Raw genomic sequence first — 26,233 nt, forward strand, 5'->3', positions numbered from 1 at the left:
AAGTTGGTCACACTTGTCAAACAGTATGTTTGACAAGTGTGACCAACTTGTCAGTCAGTTTTCCAAGCGATGCTACAGATCGCTTGGAAAACTTTAGCATTCTGCCAGCTAACTACGCTTGCAGAATGCTAAAAAAACGCGAAAAAAACGGAAAAAAAACGCAAAAAAAAAAAATGCGGATTTCTTGCAGAAAATTTCCGGTTTTCTTCAGGAAATTTCTGCAAGAAATCCGCAACGTGTGCACATACCCTTAGAGAATGCATCCTTGTCCTAATTGTAGGCCTAAGTGTAAAAAGATCATTACACAGATCCATGTGCTGTCCCTTCATATACAGCTCTAGCAAAAATTAAGAGACCACTGCAACAAAACCCTGTCATGGGCAGCCCAATCTCCAGACCTGAACCCCATTGAAAACCTCTGAAATGTAATCAAGAGGATGATGGATAGTGACAAGCCATCAAACAAAGAACTGCTTAAATTTTTGCCCCAGAAGCAGTGTGAAAGATTGGTGGAAAGCATGCCAAGAGGCATGAAAGCTGCGATTAAAAATCATGGTTATTCCACAAAATATTGATTTCTGAACTCTTCCTGAGTTAAACATTAGTATTGTTGTTTCTAAATGATTATGAACTTGTTTTCTTTGCATTATTCGAGGTCTGAAAGCACTGTTTATTTAGTTTTTTTTAACCATTTTTCTTTGTCAGAAAAAAATACAAAATTCATTGCTTGGAAATTCGGAGACGTTGTCAGAAGTTTATAGAATAAAAGAACAATTTACATTTTACTCAAAAATATACCAAGAGAAAAATCAGACAAACTGAACATTTTGCAGTGGTCTCTTAATTTTTGCCAGAGCTGTATTTGTAATTAGATCACCCCCTAAGCCTTTGTTTCTCCAAACTGAAAAAAATCCAAGTGGACACTAAACATTGAAAGGAGCCGCATACTGTAGCAATGTATAAGGTTTACATCCATCCTCAGCAGCTGCAACTACGAGCTGAGCAGTGGGAGTGCCAGGTATTGAAACCTTACTGATCTGAAATTGGTGATATATTCAAAGGATTGATCATCAATATCATATGCATGGAGAACCCCTTTAAGGGGTATATTATAAAATAAATATTGTGCTCACTCAAGCATACTGTGTGTTTTTCTGCTTTGCTTTTATTTTTACTAAATAATGTGAAATTCTAGTAGTACTCTATATTTATGAGCTCTATACAACCCCACTCCCACCGATTAGCATCTTTCTGCCTATACACAGTGTACGCAGAAAGCTGACAATCAGTGGTGGGGGCAGGGTTGCAGAAAGCTCGGCATCAGAGAATTGGTAGATCTGCAGCACAGAATCACAGTGACACTATCAAAACTACAGCAAGAACCCAGTAAGTGATACATAACATGAATAAAGATCTCTGCCCCTACATAATGCTGTTCTCAAAGACACAAAAGAGCACAGTAAAACCAAAAACACTCCATTGAAAAAAAAATCACAGTAATCAGCAAGTGCTAGTAAAAAGATGTAAAAACAGGGTATTTGGTTGATACATATTTTGCAAAAAATGTATACTAAGCTGCTCCACCAAACCTCAGGGTATACCTGTATAGAGCAGTCCTAACTGATGTATGCAATAATTCACTTTAACCCCTTCATGACCCGGGGTATTTTCGTTTTTGTGTTTTTGTTTTTCCCTCCCCTCCTTCCCAGAGCCATAACTTTTTTATTTTTCCGTCAATATGGCCATGTGAGGGCTTATTTTTTTGCGGGACAAGTTGTACTTTTGAACGACACCATTGGTTTTACCATGTTGTGTACTAGAAAACGTGAAAAAAATTCCAAGTGCAGTGAAATTGCAAAAAAAGTGCAATCCCACACTTGTTTTTTGTTTGGCTTTTTTGCTAGGTTCACTAAATGCTAAAACTGACCTGCCATTATGATTCTCCAGGTCCTTACGAGATCATAGACACCAAACATGTCTAGAATCTTTTTATCTAAGTGGTGAAAAAAAATTCATATTTTGCTAAAAAAAAAAAAAAATTGCGCAATTTTCCGATACCCGTAGCATTTCCATTTTTCGTGATCTTGGGTTGGGTGAGGGCTTATGTTTTGCGGGCGAGCTGATGTCTTTAATGATACTATTTTGGTGCAGATACGTTCTTTTGATCGCCTGTTATTGCATTTTAATGCAAAGTCACGGTGACCAAAAAACGTAATTCTGGCATTTTGATTTTTCTTCTCGCTACGCCGTTAAGCGATCAGGTTAATCCTTTTTTTATTGATAGATCAGGTGATTCTGAATGTGGCGATACCAAATATGTGTAGGTTTGATTTTTTTTTTTAATTGTTTTGTTTTGAATGGGGCGAAAGGGGGTTGAATAGAACTTTTATTTTATTTTTTTTACTTTTGCCATGCTTCAATAGCCTCCACGGGAGGCTAGAAGCTGGCACAACTTGAGTGGCTCTGCTACATAGAGGCGATGCTCAGATCGCACATATATATATATATATATATATATATATATATATATATATATATATATATATATATACACTCACTGGCCACTTTATTAGGTACACCTGTCCAACTTCTTGTTAACACTTAATTTCTAATCAGCCAATCACATGGCGGCAACTCAGTGCATTTAGGCATGTAGACATGGTCAAGACAATCTCCTGCAGTTCAAACCGAGCATCAGTATGGGGAAGAAAGGTGATTTGAGTGCCTTTGAACGTGGCATGGTTGTTGGTGCCAGAAGGGCTGGTCTGAGTATTTCAGAAACTGCTGATCTACTGGGATTTTCACGCACAACCATCTCTAGGGTTTACAGAGAATGGTCCGAAAAAGAAAAAAAATCCAGTGAGCGGCAGTTCTGTGGGCGGAAATGCCTTGTTGATGCCAGAGGTCAGAGGAGAATGGGCAGACTGGTTCGAGCTGATAGAAAGGCAACAGTGACTCAAATCGCCACCCGTTACAACCAAGGTAGGCCTAAGAGCATCTCTGAACGCACAGTGCGTCGAACTTTGAGGCAGATGGGCTACAGCAGCAGAAGACCACACCGGGTACCACTCCTTTCAGCTAAGAACAGGAAACTGAGGCTACAATTTGTACAAGCTCATCGAAATTGGACAGTAGAAGATTGGAAAAACGTTGCTTGGTCTGATGAGTCTCGATTTCTGCTGCGACATTCGGATGGTAGGGTCAGAATTTGGCGTAAACAACATGAAAGCATGGATCCATCCTGCCTTGAATGGAGCATCTTTGGGATGTGCAGCCGACAAATCTGCGGCAACTGTGTGATGCCATCATGTCAATATGGACCAAAATCTCTGAGGAATGCTTCCAGCACCTTGTTGAATCTATGCCACGAAGAATTGAGGCAGTTCTGAAGGCAAAAGGGGGTCCAACCCGTTACTAGCATGGTGTACCTAATAAAGTGGCCGGTGAGTGTATATATATATATATATATATATATATATATATATATATATATATATATATATATATAGTAGAATTACAGCATTGCTACGAGCGATGACCACAGGGTGGCGCTCATAGCAATCCAGCATCAACAACCATAGAGGTCTCAAGGAGACCTCTGGTTGTCATGCCGACACGCCGATGACCCACGATCACGTGACGGGGGTCACCGATGCGTGCATTTCCGGCTGAATGACCGGAAGCGCTTGTTAAATGCCGCTGTCAGAGTTTGACAGCGTCATTTAACTAGTTAATAGGCATGGGAGGATCCCGATTCCGCCCGCGCTTATTGCGGGGCACATGTCAGCTGTTCAAGACAACTGACATGTCCCGGCTTTGATGCGGGCTCACCGCCGGAGCCCACATTAAAGCGGGGGTTCTACCATCAGACTTACTATTCCATCCGATGGCAGAAAGGGGTTAAGTGTGACAATTATGCAAAAACAGAAGAAATTATGAAGGTGCATTCTTTTTCAAGATTGTATTTTTATATGACTTTATCGTTCTAATTCGTACCTGGCCAATTCAAAACACCTCCAAAATCCTCTGTTAACTTCCTAAGCCAAAGTATCTTCTCAATTAACAGATTGTAGTTTAATACAGGCAGATTCTGGAGCAAAATCGTTGCTATCAGATCTCCAGGGCTGAGCACCATGTTGGCTATTTGGTGAAGTTCCACTTTGTATGCCATGTCAGAAATGAACTTCTGAATTTCCTCTGATGGTCTCTGAAGACTATGTCTGTAATATAAAATGTATTGTTAGTGTGATAAAACCATAATATACATAAGCGGACTGCTGAATAAGTGAGCTTGGCTATTGAGATTCAGACATAAACCTATACCTGGGTATTAGATTGTATTTAGAACGATTTATTCTTTCAGAGGCCATTGATCGCAGTGATATTGGTCGTCCAATGAAGATGTGAATATTTCCGAAATTGTCATTCAGTATTTTTCTGGCTTTAATTAAGCCCTGCAAGAGAAATGGAAGAAAAAACATAAGCACTGATTTTTTTTTTTTTATATATATATATATATATATATATATATATATATATATATATATATAGATTGGTCTTATCAAGCACTAAGCTGTATCTTACTGAAGTAGATTCTTTGGATTTCTGCGCTCCAAGAAGCTCTTGCGCATAGATAGACTCTTCTAAGATTTTCTCATAGCTAATACTGATAGGGACCAGGTAAGTATCATAAACTTCTCCTCTGAAAAATGGTTCAGATGCAACATTCAATAGGCCTAAAATCAAACAATAGATTATTTATCTGTCTGATTTCTACATTTCTGTGCTTACGTATGTGTAACTTCATTATATTGCTGAGTTTACTATACATGAATATACTGTACATGTCTCTAGTAGAGTCTCTGTATTGTATGTGAGGTCTATGCAGCAGTGTCAGTGAATCCTATGTGATATATATTCGGCAGAAACAGTGTATCCTATGTGATGTATACATGGCACAGTCTCGATGCATCCTTCTATCGCTTCTTGGCCTTTTGGCTAAGATCACGTGTAGTATCGTTTGAAAAGGTGGCTTTGGCCTAGGCCGCCCAAGTAGAAAGGTACATTATGAAAACTGGGTATGGTGCGCTGGGGAGTATGCCAAGTGTCATATATTATCATATGGCGGAGACTCTGGCCCTCCAGGATCAAGGTCATTTGGTAAGTTTGAGAACACGAGGTGTGACGTGTGATGGTAACCCTGGGGTGCCCTAACTGGGCTTGGGAAACCCACTTGAGTTGTGGGCATGTTTGCACTGCACTTCACCATTTTATTCTTTTTGAGAACACATGCTTTACTGGGCCCCTGGTATAGGACATTTTTTAATTCCCAGTCAAGTGTTCCACCAGTATTACACTAAAAACTAAGGATGAGTGGACTCATGGAAGTTTGGGTTCAGGTACCAGACACAACCTTTATTTCAAGCAGCGGCCGGCCCCCCTGATAATATATCCTTCCTTGCAGTCCTCGATCATGGAGCAGGCCACGCCCCCTGGTCTAGACCTGAATACAAGGAGATATTATCAGGGAACTGGCAGCTGTTAGAAGCAGGGAACAGGCCATGAGCTAGTCACATGCCCTGATATTGGACTTAATATAAGCAGATGGTATCAGGGGGTGGGCTGCTACTAGCACCCAGGAGCAGGCTCTGATGTGTGACATAACATCCCATAAGGGAGGGGGAGCAAGAAGGAGCAGCTCCAGCATCACAGAATTACAGCTAATTTGAGGATTGAAAACAGAACTACAGTGCTTTGCGAAAGTATTCAGCCCCCTGGAACTTTTCAACCTTTTCCCACATATCATACTAAAAACATAAAGATACCAAATGTAAATTTTTGGTGAAGAATCAACAACAAGTGGAACACAATTATGAAGTTGAATGAAATTTATTGGTTATTTTAAATTTTTGTGGAAATTCAAAAACTGAAAAGTGGGGCGTGCAATATTATTCGGCCCCTTTACTTTCAGTGCAGCAAATGATCCAATGTTGTCCTAAATGCCTAATGATGATAAATATAATCCACCTGTGTGTAATCAAGTCTCCGTATAAAGGCACCTGCTCTGTGATAGTCTCAAGGTTCTGTTTCAAGCACAGAGAGCATCATGAAGACCAAGGAACACAACAGGCAGGTGTTGTGGAGAAGTTTAAAGCCGGATTTGGATACAAAATGATTTCCAAAACTTTAAAAATCCCAAGGAGCACTGTGCAAGTGATCATATTGAAATGGAAGGAGTATCATACCACTGCAAATCTACCAAGACCCGGCCGTCCCTCTAAACTTTCATCTCAAACAAGGAGAAGACTGATCAGAGATGTAGCCAAGAGACCCATGATCACTCTGATGAACTGCAGAGATCTACAGCTGAGGTGGGACAGTCTGTCCATAGGACAACAATCAGTCGTACACTGCACAAATCTGGCCTTTATGGAAGAGTGGCAAGAAGAAAGCCATTTCTCAAAGATATCCATAAAAATTGTTGTTCAAAGTTTGCAACAAGCCATCTGAGAGACAACCAAATATGTGGAAGAAGGTGCTCTGGTCAGATGAAACCAAAATCGAACTTTTTGGCAACAATGCCAAACGATATGTTTGGCGTAAAGGCAACACAGCTCATCACCCTGAACACACCATCCCCACTGTCAAACATGGTGGTGGCAGCATCATGGTTTGGGCCTGCTTTTCTTCAGCAGGGACAGGGAAGATGGTTAAAATTGATGGGAAGATAGATGGAGCCAAATACCGGACCATTCTTAAAGAAAACCTGTTGGAGTCTGCAAAAGACCTGAGACTGGGACGGAGATTTGTCTTCCAACAAGACAATGATCCCAAACATCAAGCAAAATCTACAATGGAGTGGTTCACAAATAAACATATCCAGGTGTTAGAATGGCCAAGTCAAAGTCCAGACCTCAATCCAATCGAGAATCTGTGGAAAGAGCTGAAAACTGCTGTTCACAAACAACAAGCCGTGACGTAATTTTCAGGTCCTGAATGCCTAATTCTAGAATTAGGCATTCAGGACCTGAAAATTACGTCACGGCTTGTTGTGATTGGTCGCGTCGCGGTCACATGGGCGGCACGCGACCAATCAGAAGCCGTGACGTCACGGAAGGCAGTAAACGCGCGCATTTTAAGCAAAGAAGGCTGCCGGTTCCCTCGATAAGGTGCAGGCTGCGTCGGAGAGGTGAGTATATCAATATTTTTTATTTTAATTCTTTATTTTACACATTAATATGAATCCCAGGGCCTGAAGGAGAGTTTCCTCTCCTTCAGACCCTGGGATCCATCAGGGATACCGTCCGATACTTGAGTCCCATTGACTTGTATTGGTATCGGGTATCGGTATCGGATTAGATCCGATACTTTGCCGGTATCGGCCGATACTTTCCGATACCGATACTTTCAAGTATCGGACGGTATCGCTCAACACTAATTCTGAGTCCACCAGAAAAAAAAAATCATCCTCCAAGAGACTCCACAAGAGGCATTTCTTCTAGTGAACAATATAATATTGAAAAGCAATCAAACAAAGTCTTTACTGCAGTGCAGAGACCATATGGGCCTGTAGTGAGTAGCCATACAGACTAGAAAAGCAGAGCTCTACAGTATGAAATTCCCAAATTCTAGCTGGTATAATAATTGTTTGCCATCTAATAATGGCTATATAGAATTCTAAATTGCTTAGCATGCAGATTGAAGGGCATTATCGGATGAGCAAAATCTACAAACCTATAAGATACGGTAAGTAATAAATGGATGATTGCTCGGGATTTTACCACTGGGAGTCAAATCCACTAAATTGAAAGAGGCAGTAGGAGTGTGCTTGTGTGTCTGTAATTGTCTCTTTGCTCCTTGACTGATATTCTTCCCAGACTCATTTTAGACCTGAATATCAGTCAAAGAGCAAGTGAAATAATAAAAACACTTATGGTAAATGCAAAAACAAGTATAGAACCAAAAGGGATAAATAAAGAAAGCACTTACAAATCAGGTCTATGACCGATTCCTTACAGAGGAGATCACCACAGAAATTTGTACAGATCTACAAGGCATGTTGTGCCTCCTGATCTCATTCACAACCCTCACTCCTCCTCCTGGTCAGATGAGAGAAGGATGGCTAATTGTATGTACGCAAAGACATAATTCTAATTTTGGTCATATTTTCCAACAGGAACCTCTTAGTAGAATAATATGAACGCCATATTTCCGAGTATACTATAACTCGACTATTATATATCCATAATTTGGGTTGATACTAAATTTCCAAGGTTCCCATTGCACTTGCAGCCAGAGAAGCAATTAAGTTCCCTGAACACAGATATATCCATGGATTGTTTGGGCATTGACTTATTCTAACTATAGCAGGGAAATATAATATTTCCATTTATGCCATGTCACATTGCTGATATGAAGATGTCCATTCTTCTTACGAGGCAATGGTCTTCACCTTTGATGTAGCACATATTTGTTAATGAGGAAGTACACACTACCGGTTTGCTACAGAAACTGTCAGCTACTTTCTAGATAAGTATCTACACAGGGTACCTTCCTACTGTGATTTTGAATTTTGATTTGTCTGATCCATAACTCAATCCATAACACAGCCACATATATTTAAAATGGTATTTAGCTGCAGCTAGCAGTGGAAATAGCTGATCTTTTTATGACAATTTAACGTGTCATTTAGGCTAGTTTCACATTTGCGGTTGTGTCCGCAGCGTATCGTCCGCAACCACAAACGCATGGAAAACCGCATGCACAAGCAACGTTTTTTAGCCGCATCAGCTTATGCATCCGGTCAAAAAAAATGCAACGTTTGCTGCTTTTTTCATGCATTTGTGCTGTTTATGCACATGAGTTGTAAAGGTGAAAAATGTACCAGGAGAAAAATCTAGATAAACAAACACCACCAATGGGACACCAATGGACATGTCTCATGGGAATTCTTTATATAGACACTTTGTACAGCTGAAATATTCAGATTTTGCTCCTGTATCACGATGTATCTTCGCATGGAGAGCTTTTATTTCAACCTGGATTTGGATCTCAAGCTGTTTCTTGCCTTTGCGTTTGCTTGTGAGCAACAAAGAAACAGAGAAAGATAGAGAAGAACACGGTGTCGGCGTTTTTTGGAGACACCCCATTATCGAAGTCCGGGAGAGCCATGGAACCTACCACACCCTATACAGCAAGCTCCATGCCAACACGGAGACATTTTTGGAATATACCAGGATGTCTCAAGAGACCTTCCGGGATGACCTTCCGGGATTTGCTTGGTCATGTCCAAGGAGCCATCAGGAGACAGGACACCTAGCTCTGTAGAACGATTCCTGCTGAGACACGTCTCCTGGTCACATTAAGGTATGTAATATTTCAAAACAAATGCCTGTCATAATTATTATTGTTCTGCCATGTATTATTTATTTGTTTTTTTCTTTATGTGTTTAGCAACACCCCAATAAATATAATTGCTCCTAATTTGTTTATTTCTTTTTTTGGCAGATTCCTGGCTACCGGAGAGAGCTTATCATGGCTCCATTTTCAGTACCTGCTTGGAACCTTCACTTTGTCTGGAATAGATGCGGACACCTGCCGTGCTTTGTGGAACATACTCCGGGAAGAATTTATCCCCTTACCCAGCACGGAAATGTGGCAGGAAATATTTGAAAAATTCTGGCAAGTATGTAATTTCCCCAACTGTTTCAGAGCAGTGGATGGAAAACACATTCGGATTACTAAAGACACCAGAAATGGATCTGAGTAATTCAACTATAAAAAATATTTTTCTGTAGTGCTCATGGCTATTGCCGATGCGGACTGTCGCTTTGTCGCCATGGACATTGGAGCTTTTGGCCATGGCAATGACTCCCAGACTTTTAAAAACTCAGACATGGGCCAACGCTTGTATGGAAAACATTTTAATTTTCCCCTGCTACGACCTCTTCCCAACACTGAAGGCCCGCCAATGACATTTGTTATGGTTGGGGATGAGGCCTTTCAGATGTGTGAAAACCTACTGAAACCACACTCCAGTCGGGAATTGAACCACACCAAAAATCTTTTAACTACAGACTGAGCAGGGCACGAAGAACTGTTGAGTGTACCTTTGGGATTCTTGTCTCAAGATGGTGCATTCTTGGAACAGACATTATTCTAAAAATAGAGACAGTCAATGAGGTTGTCAAAGCCTGTGTGGTTCTACATAACTACATAATGTCTAAAGGGCGACCCAACATTGAACTTAATGAATCAGTTTCAAACCCCTTGCCAGATTACCATCATCACCCTCTGCGGTCAACAGTAGAAGTTGCCCAAATGAGGGACCAATTTGCTGCCCACTTGTTTTCTGATATCGGACGTGTGGCATGGCAAGATGGAATGGTTTAAAAAAAATGTTCTGTTGTGTTTGTGTATATACCATAATGTTAAAATGTTCCTGTAATGTGTTGTGTAACTAAAAAACCTGTTTTGAAACCTGTACCGAGTGCTATCTTTAATCAACTCAAATCCACTTATGATGTCAGTGCTATGGTAGGCGACTTCTGATTTGATTCAGCGTCTCTTAAGTCTGCAGTATCTATTGGACGCAGAATGAAGAGACGATGGAGGTAATACAAGGCATATCTATACTCACCAGGCCAGGTGTCAGAAATAGTGAATTCAAGATGCTGGGTTTTGTGCATCCTGAATTCACTATTTCTGACACCTGGCCAGGTGAGTATAGATATGCCTTGTATTACCTCCATCTTCTCTTCATTCTGCGTCCAATACATTACGCAGACTGAAGAGATGCTGGAGAAAATGAAAGTCATATTTGTTTTTGACAACTCATAGCTCCATGACAGACACAAGAAACAAAGCTGCAAAAACCTACACATTTATTAAAAAAAAAAAAATTACATTAACTACGGCGACTTGGGAAACGTGACGGAACTGGGGTGTGTTGAGCAAAGACGTTTGACTGGGTAAAGACGACAAAGGGATTGCAGGGGAAGGGATGACAAAAGTAGTGGGGTCAGGGATGGTAGTGGAGACATGGGACAGGACAGACACAATGGAAGGGAGAGACAAACCGGACATCACAGACACATTTGGAGGTGAGGGGGGAGGGAGTGCGAGAGTCCGCAGTTGTTTTTTCTTCCTCCCCCGTGTTTTACACTGCTGTCTTCTGGGGAGTGTTGGTGTGGTATCTACAGGCGGGATTGTGTGGGTGGATGGCCTGGCAGTATCCAGTTGCTGCTGCTGTGTCATGGTGTGGATGGATGGCCTGGCAGGATGCGGTTGTTGCTGCTGCTGCTGCTGTGGCATGTGTGGGCGGACGGCCTGGCAGGATAAGGGCGCTGCTGCTGTGGCATGGTGCTGGTGGAAGGGCCTGCCAGGGTCCGCTTGCTGCGGCATGTCGGTGGTGGTGGGGGAGGACCAAGCAGGAGCAGCACTTGGCATGGCGGTGGACTGTGCAGCAGCACTCTGCATAGTGGGGGCGCTGTAGTGGTGTCCAGCAGGGCTTGGATCGGTGGTGGCCATGCAGTGGTATGCAGCAGAACTCAGTATTGAGGTCAAGCGTGTCAGTGTTGGCAGAATTGGAAATGTCCCCTGTTGTGAACTCCGTTTTCAGGCTCCCTCTTGTGGTCACAGATGGTATTGTGTGACTTTGGTTTTTTGGCTCCCCCTGGTGGTTTGGTTTATTATCCTGCGGGTCTGCTGGATCAGCTGCCTCGTTATTCACCAGGGAGGCTCCTATTTAGCTCTGCTTCACTTCCACTTGTTGCCGGCTGTCAATGTATTCACTGCTATTCTGATTACTCCTGATTATCTCGTTTTCTGCCTCTTCAGGATAAGCTAAGTTCTGTTTGAATATTTTTTGCTCATCTGCCTGCAATATGATTTCTGTGTATGATGAGTCTAGTCCAGCTTGCTAACATGTGATTTCTTTTTGCTGGTAAGCTCTGGGGTACGGAGTTGCTTCCCCCGCACCGTTAGTTGGTGCGGGGGCTCGAGCAATCTCTGCGTGGATATTTTGAATAGGGTTTTTTATTGACCGCACAGTTTCCTTCCTATTTTCTGCTATCTAGTATTAGCGGGCCTCATTTGCTAAATCTGATTTCATCTCTGCGTTTGTGCTTTCCCCTTAACTCACCGTTAATATTTGTGGGGGGCTATTCTATATCTTTGGGGTCATTCCACTGAGGCAAGTGAGGACTTACTTTCCCTCCAGGAATAGTCAGTTTCTCAGGCCGTGACGAGACGTCTAGGATTTTTAGGTAATGTTCCACGGCTGCCTATAGTTGATTGCGGATAGGATCAGGTTGCGGTCAATCTAGTTACCACTTCCCCAGAGATAGTAGTCTGTTCAGTTACTTAGCTAGTCCGACCTGCGATCCTTGCCACTAGGATCATAACAGCCCCCACTGACTGCTGCAAGTACCGAGTCTGCTGCATAGACTGCATGTAAGCAGCATTGCAGGTCTGCATGACATTGAGCTGGAGATCAGGAGTAAGGTGTTCCGACATGCCCTGTTCAATTTCATTAAAGAAATGATGTGCTGGTCTCTGGAGGTTGGCTTCCAGATGGTTAAGGTGCTGGTTCACATCCTGGAAAAGTGTGTTAATATGAGTCAGACCACTTTCCAGTCTCTCTCCCAGCGCCTTTAAGCCAATCTAGAAGACCGAGCTCAAGTGAAGAAACTCGGGCATGAGTCACCTGTCCAAGGCCTTCTGCCGCTGGCGGGAAGAGCCCCCCAAAAAAGAGGCAGAGGACTGGGACAGAGGAACACCTGATGGACCAGCTTCCTGGTCTCCAGTCTGTGTTGCAGGCCCACTTGCTGCTGCGCTGGTGGATGGCTGGTACGGGTCCTTTCTGTTCGATGAAGGACCGCTCTGGAACCAGGTTCAAGGGTGCTGCTCCAGGCTCTGTGAAAATAAAAGAAAAACATTAGTACCAAAAATTTACAACAGTAAAAGCACCATCTCCTCTGGACTAGAAGAAAGCAGATTAGGGAATACAACGCAATACAATACAACACAAAAATACTTACGTTCTCTGGGCAAGGACTGGTCTCAAAAACGCCAGCATGTATTTGTACTTTCTGATCCTTGCTGCAGCACCACTGCAAACCTGGCTCTCCTGACGAAGGTCCTTGTTGAAGTGATCCTTTATTGAACGCCAACGGGTTCTGACTTTGTTCACTGGAAAAACAAAAAAAAATTAGTCAATGCACTCGGAGGAGTTTATCGCATCACACACAGTTGTGTGATCCCGGCCAAGGTGAATGGCGCATTACACAACATTTAAATACTTACAAAATTCCTTTTAAACCTGTGGCGTGGCATTGTCCCAGCCATACATCATCGCTCGGGCCACCTCATTCCACAGCCGCCGGATGACCACATTGTTCAAGTGCTGCTGAACCCGGGTGTCCCACAACGGGACTCGCTCCTTGACCAGGGAAATGAGAAGGGCATTATCAAGGAGATCTTCATCCCGTTCTTGAACCTAGAAAAGAAAGAAAGACATTAATGTTGTAAAGATAAGAAAAAGAAAGAAAACAAGAGATACAGAAAACAGGGAAGAATAAGTTAAAGTCAAGAAAAAATAGTAGTCAAAACAAAAAAGGGAAGATAGAAGCAAAGTGAAGAAAAAAAAAAACAGGCAACAATAGTATAGTCATGAAAAAAAAAACCCCAGTCAAGTATACTTACACGCTGTCTTTCCACACGAACATGTGCTGGCTGCTCCTGGTCTGCCTCTGCTGATAAGAAAAAAAATTGAAAAAAAATGACCACATGTGTATATGTGACAGAGAATACTTACCAATCAGTAGGGAATGTACTCACTTCACTTTCCCGTCCTGCACATTCAGGGCCAGGGCGCTCCTCAGAAGATGATGAAGACATTATGAATGCTGCAACAAAAAATAGACAGAAATTAATACATACTAAGGATAGAAAAAAGGACAGAGAGACATTCGCTTTTATACTCACATTAGCCAAAGTTGTGATTCTCCTGGAGAGGTTTCAGTCTGCTTCCAAGTTCTTGCTTCAAGTCTGTCTGCTTCGAGGGGTCTGTAGAGTAGTGTACTGCCAGTGACAACACATTCTTTTTATCTATCTTTGTGTGGGGGTGGCTAATCAGTGTCTAGTCATGTTTACTCTGGAAAAACACATGAATACGAAAACGCGAGCGAACGTGTGTACTTGCGTACACCTGCGTTCCCATAGACTGTAATGCATTGTTTTGACGCATTCCTTCCGCAAGCAATTTGCCGCCACCAAAATTGCAAGATGTTGCGTTAGCCGCACCCAGCCACACAAGCTGAAAAGACACATGCGTAGTCAAACGCAGCCAAAGACATACAAACGCATGTACCTGCATCCACAACATTAAAGATAGGAAAACACGACGCATGCGAATGTATGCGGCCGAAACGATGCGGACACAACCGTAAATATGAAACCAGCCTTATACTGCATCGTAGGAACAAAACCCTAAATTTTTTTTTAATACCTTAAAATGAAATTACATGTATAAAAATTACAACAGGTCATGTTAAAAAAAATAAAAAATTGCTCTTGGATTGCAGCAGTTAGAATATGTGCACACGATGAGTATTTGCAACATACATTTTTTCACCAAAAACATGTCGGTAGATAAAATGCTATGTAAAAGGAGCCTGTTTTCACCTCATATTTTGCATGTGTTTTAATGTTTTTTTTTCCCCATTCACTTGAGTGGGTGAAAAACGCTGCAAAAACTGTGAAAAAATGGACATGCTGCAGATTAAAACTACTTCAAATCTGCAAAGAAAATGTGTTTGAGATTTCAGAAATCTAATTTATTTTCCTGGTATTGTAAACTGCAGCATGTTTACCCTTTCAGAAAAAAATACAGCAAAAGCATACCTTGTGGACAAGCCCTTAAAAAAATATGGTCAAAGTTTTTCCTATCTCCAAGATCCTATCCCTTTCATTCATCATGCGCAGGCATTGCAGGACCTTATGTATCCAGGGTTATGACCACTAGAATGTAGCTAAGGCTACTTTCACACTAGCGTTAACTGCAATACGTCGCAAATGCGTCGTTTTTGCGAAACGCCGCATCCAGCAAAAGTTTTTGCTGGATACGTTGTTTCGTCATAGAGTAACATTAGCGACGCATTTGCGACGCATTTGCGACGCATTTCCAAACGGTGAATGCGTTTGGCGGCGTTTGGGCGTATGGTAGCGGTCCGTCGGGAAAACAAAACGCTACATGTAACGTTTTTTGCTCCCGACGGTCCGCTTTTTCCGACTGCGCATGCGCAGTCGGAACTCCGCCCCCACCTCCCCGCACATCCACGCACCTCACAATGGGGCAGCGGATGCGTGGAAAATATGCATCCGCTGCCCCCGTTGTGCGGCGGAGACCACACTAGCGTCGGGAACGTCGGCCCGACGCGCAGCGACGGGTTGTTCCCGACGCTAGTGTGAAAGTAGCCTAACTGTTACTATATCAGTCGTTGTGACCATGGATACCTAAGGTCCTGCAATGCCTGCACATGAGGAAAGAGACATAGCGAATCAGAAAAACTATACTACATTTCTAATTGGAGGTATTTGCTATTATTATTATTATTACACCTACTACATATTGGGATAGGATCTTGGAGATGGGAATACCCCTTTAAGCATCTGAAGAACCAATTCAGCAGATCTGGTTCTAGGACTAAAAGTCTATGGTGTTAATGACATATTTCAGCATATCTAGGCCAAAAGTTACCATAAAATAGGGGTAAAACACGTTTAGAAGTCGTAAAATTTTGTGCAATGCAGAGTACCTCAAAAATGTTGTGACTTTTCACCCTATTTTCTGGAAACTGCACAAAAATTGGTGGAGCTTTGCAAGGACCTGGGGATGGATAAAATGTGGCCAAGCCAGTCTGTTAAATTCATTAAAAGTGTTGGCATTCCTAACATCAGAAATGTTACTCCATGACACAGCCAAATTCATTAAGCGGCTTGTGCCTTTTAATAAACTTAGCGCATCTTATTCCTGCATGCAAATCATTAAAGAAACACTCCTCCTCCTCCCATTAAAGTTTTCATACTCTTAATATGTTGCAGTCATCATATTATATAGCACTGTGTACTTACAATTGCTCATTTTGCCTTTCTACCCAGATAATTCTTCTCTTTTCCATTGGTCTGTGACAACATGTGATTAAAATCTGACTAGCTAAATCCTTCGAAGCTCTATGTAGGAGCGGGAGGTCAATTTTCCCTGTATGACTCATGATTCACTGCAAAAGTCTCTGGTAGAGAGAGAATGGAGCAGCTGGGTCAGGAGTTGTAGAGGAGAATAATAAATCCAGGGACCAAAAACTTCCTGTTTCTACATAGATCAGGCAAAAGAGAAGAATTTACTGAGTAGGAAGACAAAATGAGCAATAGTAAGCACACAGTGCTATATAATACGATGATTGCAATGTATTAAGAGGATAAAAACTTTGATGGGAGTGCTACTTTAACACTGGCATACAAAAAGTAGGTGTAGTGTTTGTAGGTGCTTTAATTATGAAAAAATGTAGAACCTCAATCGTTAGTTGTACATACCAAGCCGTGGCTGTATTGTCTTGCCTGATCTGCTCCTCTGACCTTCAATGAAAAATTCAACTGGTGCATATCCGTTCTGTAAAAAACAGCATATATTCCACTACTTACATATGGTTTCACATTTTTATATATTTTCTGTCCGATACTTACGTACTAGTGATTCTAATACTTAAATGTGTATTCCCACCTTAGACACTCAGGGCATGTCTCTATACAGTGCCAAAAATGTCTGGTGAGAGAACCAATCTCTAGGACTCACACCCATCCACACCTAGGTGGCAGAGATTGCATAGTTCTCTACATTCACTTTTACAGATGTTTGGAAAATAGCACTATTATTGATGTAGATGCAGGTCCTATCTTTGGGATCCTCACCTCTCAGACACTTATGGCATATTTGGTGGATTTGTCATATATGTCTCAGATAAGAATACCTGCCTAAAGGCTCTTGGAGGCGTCACTGGATCTCAGACAGTCTGATCACGGACCTCAATGCACGGACTGCGAGAATCCAGACCCAAACATAACAGAGCCATACATGAAGCTGTCAGGCCCCGGTTAAGGACCCATGATGACCAGTCCTTGATCGGACCGAGATCCAAGATGCAAGACCCCTAAATCTTAGTATCAAAATTAAATTAGCACATAATCTCTTCTCTTCTTCAATCTGTTCTCTTTCAGACTGTATGCAGATGCAGACACATTCTATGTACCAGGGAAACATTATTACCCATTTGTCATTTTAATCATAAATTTGCAGGTGAAATAACAGATGAAAGTCTGGACTCAGAGGTTAAAAAAAAGAAGCTGCACCTGAGTTATTATTTTATTGCAAAGTATTTAAGTGCTGATGGATTTTTATTAACTATTTTCTTCACTGAGTTGTTTAAAACAGATTTGTCACACAATACTTTGATTGGACATAAACTCCACTATACCGTCCAAAAGCAAATACTATGGCACTTCAAAAGCATATGATATCCAAAAAGCGGACTTAGATCAACTTTGCTGCAAGAAGAGAACCATAAATAAAATTACCAATCTTTATTTATATTAAGTATGTAAAATTCACAAAACAAAAGAATATCACAAGAACAGAGTGTACAGAAGGATGAAGAGATCGTCCTACTACACATATATCTCACTATGGCATTTCATTACCCATATGCATCATTCATCAGCCACATGTGGTAGTATAATATAATACAGTATAAGGCTTTAAAGTGCTTCTTCCAGGAAGAAGCTCAGGGCGAAACGCGCGTCGCGGCGCACAAGGGTGGATTGATCAGCTCGCACTCTGCACTTTCCTCGGCCTGCTCTGGTGACTATTGGCTTAAGGTATTAGACAGCATCTATACATGTATATTATATTTGATTTATGATTGCATTTCTCTATCTACGGATAAGGGGAATTCGGTACGGTGTATTTACACCCTGGTATATTTACAATCATGAACTACTTAGTTATCCCCTAATGGTGCTAAAGCCTTATACTGTATTATATTATACTACCACATGTGGCTGATGAATGATGCATATGGGTAATGAAATGCCATAGCGAGATATATGTGTAGTGGTGCAATCTCTTCATCCTTCTGTACACTCTGTTCTTGTGATATTCTTTTGTCTTGGGAATTTTACATACTTAATATAAATAAAGATTGGTAATTTTATTTATGGTTCTCTTCTTGCGGCCAAGTTGATCTATGTCCGCCTTTTTTGGATATCATTTGATTGTACATAGCATAGTGAGCATAGATTTGAGGTGTTTGATCAGCATGCAGTCATTACTGTGAAAACTGTTATGATCCTTAGTGGTTGAGGATCACAAATTACTCCAGCTAAGTAACAAGCTCTAGGGAGGTGGCAAACTGGACTGACCGCAAATCTGAACCTATCCAAACACACTAGAAGTAGCCGGTGAACGTGCCTAAAAATCCTAGACGTCTCGAGCCAGCCTGAGGAACTAACTACCCCTAGAGAGAAAGAAAGACCTCTCTTGCCTCCAGAGAAATAATCCCCAAAGATATAGAAGCCCCCAACAGATAATAACGGTGAGGTAAGAGGAAAGCACATACACAGGGGTGAAAGCAGATTCAGCAAATGAGGCCCACTAATACTAGATAGCAGAAAATAGAAAAGGGAATCTATGCGGTCAGTAAAAAACCCTTACAAAATATCCACTCTGAGATTTCAAGAACCCCACACCAACTCACGGTGTGGGGGGAGAAACTCATTCCCCTAGAGCAACCAGCAAGCGAGGAAATCACATTTTAGCGAGCTGGACTAAAAACATAATGAACACTGATAATCAAAAAATGATCAAACAAAAACTTAGCTTGTCTTGGAGAGACTGGGAGCAAGGTAGACACAAGGAATCTGAAGAGCACTGAATACATTGATAGCAGGCAAGGAACTGAGTCTCCAGGTGAGCTAAATAGGAAACCAACCAAGGATAACGAACCAGCTGATGCAGCCAACATGCAGAAAGACAACACTACACAGTACCACTTGTGACCACTAGAGGGAGCCCAAAAATAGAATTCACAACAGTACCCCCCCCCCCTTGAGGAGGGGTCACCGAACCCTCATCAAGACCCCCAGGGCGATCAGGATGAGCCGCGTGGAAGGCACGAACCAAATCGGCCGCATGAACATCAGAGGCGACAACCCAGGAATTATAGCCCTTCCACTTAACCAAATACTGAAGCCTCCGTCTAGAGATACGAGAATCCAAAATCTTCTCCACCACGTACTCCAATTCGCCCTCGACCAGCACCGGAGCAGGAGGCTCAACAGAAGGAACCACAGGTACCACATACCTCCACAACAAAGACCTATGGAACACATTATGAATGGCAAACGATGCTGGGAGATCCAAACGAAAAGACACCGGGTTAAGGATTTCCAAGATCTTATAAGGACCGATGAAGCGAGGCTTGAATTTAGGAGAGGAGACCTTCATAGGAACATACCGAGAAGACAGCCACACCAAATCCCCAACACGAAGTCGGGGACCCACACCGCGGCGGCGGTTGGCAAAGCGCTGAGCCTTCTCCTGTGACAACCTCAAATTGTCCACCACATGGTTCCAAATCTGCTGCAACCTATCCACCACAGAATCCACCCCAGGAGAGTCAGAAGGCTCAACCTGACCTGAGGAAAAACGAGGATGGAAACCAGAATTGCAGAAAAAAGGCGAAACCAAAGTAGCAGAACTAGCCCGATTATTAAGGGCAAACTCGGCCAATGGCAAAAAAGTCACCCAATCATCCTGATCAGCAGAAACAAAACATCTCAAATAAGTTTCCAACGTCTGATTAGTTCGCTCGGTTTGGCCATTAGTCTGAGGATGGAAGGCCGACGAAAAAGACAAATCAATGCCCATCTTAGCACAAAAAGTCCGCCAAAACCTGGACACAAACTGGGATCCTCTATCAGACACAATATTTTCAGGAATGCCGTGCAAGCGAACCACATTCTGAAAAAATAGAGGAACCAAATCGGAGGAAGAAGGCAACTTAGGCAAGGGCACCAAATGGACCATCTTGGAAAAACAATCACACACCACCCAGATGACAGACATTTTCTGAGATACTGGAAGATCCGAAATAAAATCCATGGAAATGTGCGTCCAAGGCCTTTTCGGAACAGGCAAAGGCAAAAGCAAACCGCTGGCACGAGAACAGTAAGGCTTAGCCCGAGCACAAATCCCACAAGACTGCACAAAGGAACGCACATCCCGCGACAAGGAAGGCCACCAGAAGGACCTAGCCACTAGTGTTGAGCGATACCTTCCGATATCGGAAAGTATCAGTATCGGAAAGTATCGGCCGATACCGTCAAAGTATCGGATCTAATCCGATACCGATACCCGATCCCAATGCAAGTCAATGGGACGAAAATATCGGAATTAAAATAAACCCTTTATAAACTTGTAGGTTCATTCTACATGAAGGAAAACAACTAAGAATAATGTAGGATGTATTGGGGGAGGTGGCGGAGACATTAAAGGCACAGAGGTTTAGCCCAATCAAATAGAATAGCAGGATTTTTATTTTTTTTTATGACGTTCGGCGTTAGAAAGATTTTGACTGTTATTTTTTTTTATTTTATTTTGTCAGATATTGATGTTTCACTACTTCCACGCCCTTCACCTTCTTTTTTACTTCTCCCACACTTTCTTCTTCATTATCCTCATCATCAGCTTCTTTGACATCAACTTCTTCACCTTATTCATCTTCTTCTTCATCTTCTACCTATTATTTTTTTTGTTACATTGTTCATATTCTTTTTATTTTACTATTATCTTCTTCATATTCTACTTCTTCATCATATTCTTATTTGTGACAGGCATTCCCGTAGTTGTTATCTATAAAAGTTTGAAGATTACACCTTCCGTTCTGCCTGTCACAAAACAGTTACATTTGTCCGCGTTCAGTTTGGCCTGCAGCATCAGGCTTTATCCAGGGGCACCACGAGGAGGAACGGACTCACCCCCATACACTGCTTAGTCTTCTTCTGCTTATAATTTAGATAATATCTTTTGCTCTGATATTTAGTCTTATGCTTAATGTTCTTCTGCTCTTTGTTCTGAAGCCTCTTGTTCTTCTGCTTCTCGGTCTTCCAGGTCGTCGTCGTCTCCAGGGTCGTCGTCTCCGGGGTCGTCGACATCGGGGTGGTCTTCAGGGTCATCGTCTCCAGGGTCGTCGTCATCACGGTGGTTGTCGTCTCCGGGGTCGTCGTCATCGGGGTGGTCTTCAGGGTCATCGTCTCCAGGGTCGTCGTCATCACGGTGGTTGTCGTCTCTGGTGTCGTCGTCATCTTAGGGGTGGTCTTCCGGGTCATCGTGTTTAGTCTCTTGAACTTGGAAATGTAGCAGAAGGTACAAGAAGGCTGAGAAAATGCCGAGAAACAGCTGATGGAACTGGAACTCGGATGGCTACCCGAAGGTCCAAGAGCCAATGGAACTACCGAGGACCAGCTGACGTTACTGGAACCCGGTTACTAAGCAGGAGGTACCCGTGCCTGAAAGCACTACCAAGGACCACCTGACGTTGGTGGAACTCGGATACCCAGAGGGAGGCACCTAAGCCAAAGGCTCTGCCCGGAACCAGCTGACGGTACTGGAACCAGGATGGGGAGCAGAAGGTACAAGAGCAAAAGACACTGCCGAGAACCAGCTGACGGTGCTGGAACCCGGATGGGTAGCCGAAGGTCCAGGAGCCAATGGAACTACCGAGGACCAGCTGACGTTACTGGAACCCGGTTACTAAGCAGGAGGTACCCGTGCCTGAAAGCACTACCAAGGACCACCTGACGTTGGTGGAACTCGGATACCCAGAGGGAGGCACCTAAGCCAAAGGCTCTGCCCGGAACCAGCTGACGGTACTGGAACCAGGATGGGGAGCAGAAGGTACAAGAGCAAAAGACACTGCCGAGAACCAGCTGACGGTGCTGGAACCCGGATGGGTAGCCGAAGGTCCAAGAGCCAATGGAACGACCGAGGACCAGCTGACGTTACTGGAACCCGGTTACTAAGCAGGAGGTACCCGTGCCTGAAAGCACTACCAAGGACCACCTGACGTTGGTGGAACTCGGATACCCAGAGGGAGGCACCTAAGCCAAAGGTTCTGCCCGGAACCAGCTGACGGTGCTGGAACCAGGATGGGGACCTATTCAAGCTTATCTTCCTAGAGCCCCAACTAGCAGTGTTGGAGCCAAGGGTCAGCAGGAGGAGGAGAGGGAGCAGAGTGTAGGCCGAAGCCTGCACTGGCGGCAGCTTTGGGTCTGTTGTGCCTGCGTGGCTGTTGCAGGACACGTTGCCGGCTGCACAGCAGGGGAACAGCTGGCGGTGCTGAACCCCACTGACACATTGGCTGGTGTTTGGCTCTGTGCAGCTAGCAGTACCGGGCCCCAACTGGCAGTGTTGGAGCCCGGGCTCTGCAGGGGGAGCAGAGTGTAGGCCGAAGCCTAATTGAACCAATTTCAAAGGTAACCTTTAACCCCCCTCAGGGGTTACAAAGTAGAAGAGCCACAGCTTATGCAGCAGTAGTGCTGCACAAGTCAAAGGTTGCTCTTTTAATTTTTCTCCTTGCACACGCTGAATGAAACACGTATAACATTTAGCCCTTTATACAGTCAAACTGTGTTGGAGGCGCGAGTTCCCTTCGTAATGAGACGCAGCACAGATGTCAAGAATCCCACCTTGGTGCTGGGTGCAGCCTCCTGAGCGTTGTTATTTGCTGTACAGGAGTCTGCGCTGTCGTGTTATCCCCTGGCCTAGCGCTGTTAGCGCTGCCCATCTTCTGACATCATGTTATGTCGGCCGGTGCGGTTTGCGATGACCATGAATCCCAGCCCCCCAGTGTCTTAACATTGTTAAAACACTGCGGGGCTGGGATTCATGGCCTGGCGCAGTACATATGTTCGCCTCTCGCTTGGGTTCTTACACCCGTTTCAGACTATGCGGCGTCAGCTGATCCCTTATCGCATGCCACGGCCATGAAGCCGCACAGTCTGAAGAAGGCGGAAGGAGATGAGGGACAGGCGAACTGATGCACTGCTCATGCCCATCAATCACACCCTTGCAGTCCCAATAAATAAGACACCGAGGGGCGTTGTGTGGGTCAGGGCGGCCGCAGAGGCGCAGGCAGCCAAACAATGATGCCAGAAGACGGGCAGCGCTACCAAGGGGGTTGCAGCGTGTCATTACAAAGGAAAGTCACACCTCCGGGATGGTTAAATGGTCACACAGAGGACACATTTTAGACGTGTTTTCAGTTCCACATGTGCGAGGAGAATACGTTTATGAGCCACCTTGCACACATGCAGCATTACCGCTGTACAAGGTGGCTGTAAAACGTACAAACGCCTGGGGGAGGGGGGACAGGTTCCCTTCAATTTCAGTTCTTGTGTCTGCGTGGCTTTTGCAGGACACGATGCCGGCTACACAGCAGGGGAACAGCTGGCGGTGCTGAACCCCACTGACACATTGGCTGGTGTTTTTCTCTGTGCAGCTAGCAGTACCGGGCCCCAACTGGCGGTGTTGGAGCCCAGGGTCAGCAGGAGGAGGAGATGGAGCAGAGTGTAGGCCGAAGCCTGCACTGGCGGCAGCTTTGGGTCTGTTGTGCCTGCGTGGCTGTTGCAGGACACGTTGCCGGCTGCACAGCAGGGGAACAGCTGGCGGTGCTGAACCCCACTGACACATTGGCTGGTGTTTGGCTCTGTGCAGCTAGCAGTACCGGGCCCCAACTGGCGGTGTTGGAGCCCGGGCTCTGCAGGGGGAGCAGAGTGTAGGCCGAAGCCTAATTGAACCAATTTCAAAGGTAACCTTTAACCCCCCCTCAGGGGTTACAAAGTAGAAGAGCCACAGCTTATGCAGCAGTAATGCTGCACAAGTCAAAGGTTGCTCTTTTAATTTTGCTCCTTGCACACGCTGAAAGGAACACGTATAACATTTAGGCCCTTACACAGTCAAACTGATTTTGAGGCGTGAGTTCCCTTCGTAAAGAGACGCAGTACAGCTGGCAAAAATGCCACCTTGGTGCTTTGCGCGGCCTCCTGAGCATCGTTATTTGTTGCACAGGAGTCTGCGCTTTTGTGTTATCCCTTGGCCTTGCGCTGTTAGCGCTGCCCATCCTCTGTCATCATGTTATGTCGGCCGTTGCGGTTTGCGATGACCATGAATCCCAGCCCCCCAGTGTCTTAACATTGTTAAAACACTGCGGGGCTGGGATTCATGGCCTGGCGCAGTACATATGTTCGCCTCTCGCTTGGGTTCTTACACCCGCTTCAGACTATGCGGCGTCAGCTGATCCCTTATCGCATGCCACGGCCATGAAGACGCACAGTCCGAAGAAGGCGGAAGGAGATGAGGGACAGGCGAAGAAATGCACCGTTCATGCCCATCAATCACACCCTCGCAGTCCCAATAAATAAGACACCGAGGGGCGTTGTGTGGGGCAAGGCGGCCGCAGAGGCGCAGGCAGCCAAACAATGATGCCAGAAGACGGGCAGCGCTACCAAGGAGCTTGTTGCGTGTCAATACAAAGGAAAATCACACCTGAGGGACGTTTTAATGGTCGCAGAGGACTCATTTTTAGACGTGTTCACTTCAACATGGGCAAGGAGAATAAGTTTCTGAGCCACCTTGCACACATGCAGCATTACTGTCGTACAAGGTGGCTGTAAAACGTAAAAACGCCTGGGGGAGGGGGGACAGGTTTCCTTCAATTTCAGTTCTTGTGTCTGCGTGGCTGTTGCAGGACACGTTGCCGGCTACACAGCAGGGGAACAGCTGGCGGTGCTGAACCCCACTGACACATTGGCTGGTGTTTGGCTCTGTGCAGCTAGCACATCTGGGCCCCAATTGGCGGTGTTAGAGCCCAGGGTCAGCAGGAGGAGGAGAGGGAGCAGAGTGTAGGCCGAAGCCTGCACTGGAGCAAGTTGAAAGGGAAACTTTAACCCCCCCCCAGGCGTTTGTAGCTGACAGAGCCATCGTGTACAGCACTAATGCTGGAAAAGGTAAACTTAGCTCTTTTAATTATGGTCCTTGCACATGCTGAACTTAACACTTATGAAAAGTGTCCCCTCCTACCGTGATACTGTCCGGTAGGTGGAACTTTCCTTTGTGATGTGACGCAGCACAGCCGTCATTCTTACCCCCTTGGCGCCGTGCGCCGCCTCCTCAGCGTTGTTTGAATCAGTCCCGGAGCCTGCGCTGTTAGGTTAGCCCTTGGCCATGCACACATTTTGTGCTGCCCGTCTTCTGACATCATTTGGTGTCAGGCTGGCTGCGCCTGTGCGGCCGCGCTGGCCGAGATCCCGCCTCGTACTGTCTTCTGATTTAATCCCACTGGGGGCCTGAGATCCGTGGCCATGCGCAGTGCATATCCTCGCCTCTCACTCCCCTCCCTACGGCTTCTTCAGACTGTGCGGTGTCACGGCCGTGGCATGCTATTAGGGACCAGCTGACACCGCACAGTTTGAAGAAGCCGTAGGGAGATGAGTGAGAGGTGGAGGTTCAGATATGCACTGCGCATGTCCATGGATCTCAGGCCCCCAGTGGGATTAAATCAGAAGACAGTACGAGGCGGGATCTCGGCCAGCGCGGCCGCACAGGCGCAGCCAGCCTGACACCAAATGATGTCAGAAGACGGGCAGCGCAAAATGTGTGCATGGCCAAGGGCTAACCTAACAGCGCAGGCTCCGGGACTGATTCAAACAACGCTGAGGAGGCGGCGCACGGCGCCAAGGGGATAAGAATGACGGCTGTGCTGCGTCACATCACAAAGGAAAGTTCCACCAACTGGACGGTATCACGGTAGGAGGGGACACTTTTCATAAGTGTTAGGTTCAGCATGTGCAAGGAGCACCACGAAAAGAGGCACTTTTTCCCTTTGCATCATTACTGCTGCACAAGGTGGCTCCTTCAGTAACAAACGCCTGGGGGGGGGGACAGGTTCCCTTAAATTTAACTTGTTGTGCCTGCGTGGCCGTCGCAGTACACGTTGCCGTATACACAGCAGGGGAACAGCTGGCGGTGCTGAACCCCACTAACACATTGGCGAGGTGTTTGGCTCTGTGCGGACAGCACTTCTGGACGGCAACTAGCGGTGTTGGAGCCCAGGGACAGGAG

General features: G+C 44.6%; 1 protein-coding gene and 1 long non-coding RNA gene across 3 annotated transcripts in view; one reads left to right on the forward strand and one right to left on the reverse strand.

Annotated features, from left to right (window-relative positions):
- LOC143804786 (dihydroxyacetone phosphate acyltransferase-like) overlaps window positions 1–26,233 on the reverse strand; it is a 236,278-nt gene that overhangs the window by 126,723 nt on the left and 83,322 nt on the right. For both annotated transcript variants that reach the window (XM_077283224.1, XM_077283225.1), the window contains exons 6-9: window positions 16,594–16,669; window positions 4,585–4,736; window positions 4,324–4,454; window positions 3,997–4,220 (exon numbers count right to left, since the gene is read on the reverse strand). In XM_077283224.1, the coding sequence (XP_077139339.1) occupies window positions 3,997–4,220; window positions 4,324–4,454; window positions 4,585–4,736; window positions 16,594–16,669 (583 nt within the window). The remainder of the gene's footprint in view (window positions 1–3,996; window positions 4,221–4,323; window positions 4,455–4,584; window positions 4,737–16,593; window positions 16,670–26,233) is intronic.
- LOC143804787 (uncharacterized) overlaps window positions 1–26,233 on the forward strand; it is a 49,658-nt gene that overhangs the window by 20,708 nt on the left and 2,717 nt on the right. The window lies entirely within an intron of this gene.

Source organism: Ranitomeya variabilis, chromosome 2 (assembly GCF_051348905.1).
Source record: "Ranitomeya variabilis isolate aRanVar5 chromosome 2, aRanVar5.hap1, whole genome shotgun sequence".
NCBI classification, from domain to species: domain Eukaryota; kingdom Metazoa; phylum Chordata; class Amphibia; order Anura; family Dendrobatidae; genus Ranitomeya; species Ranitomeya variabilis.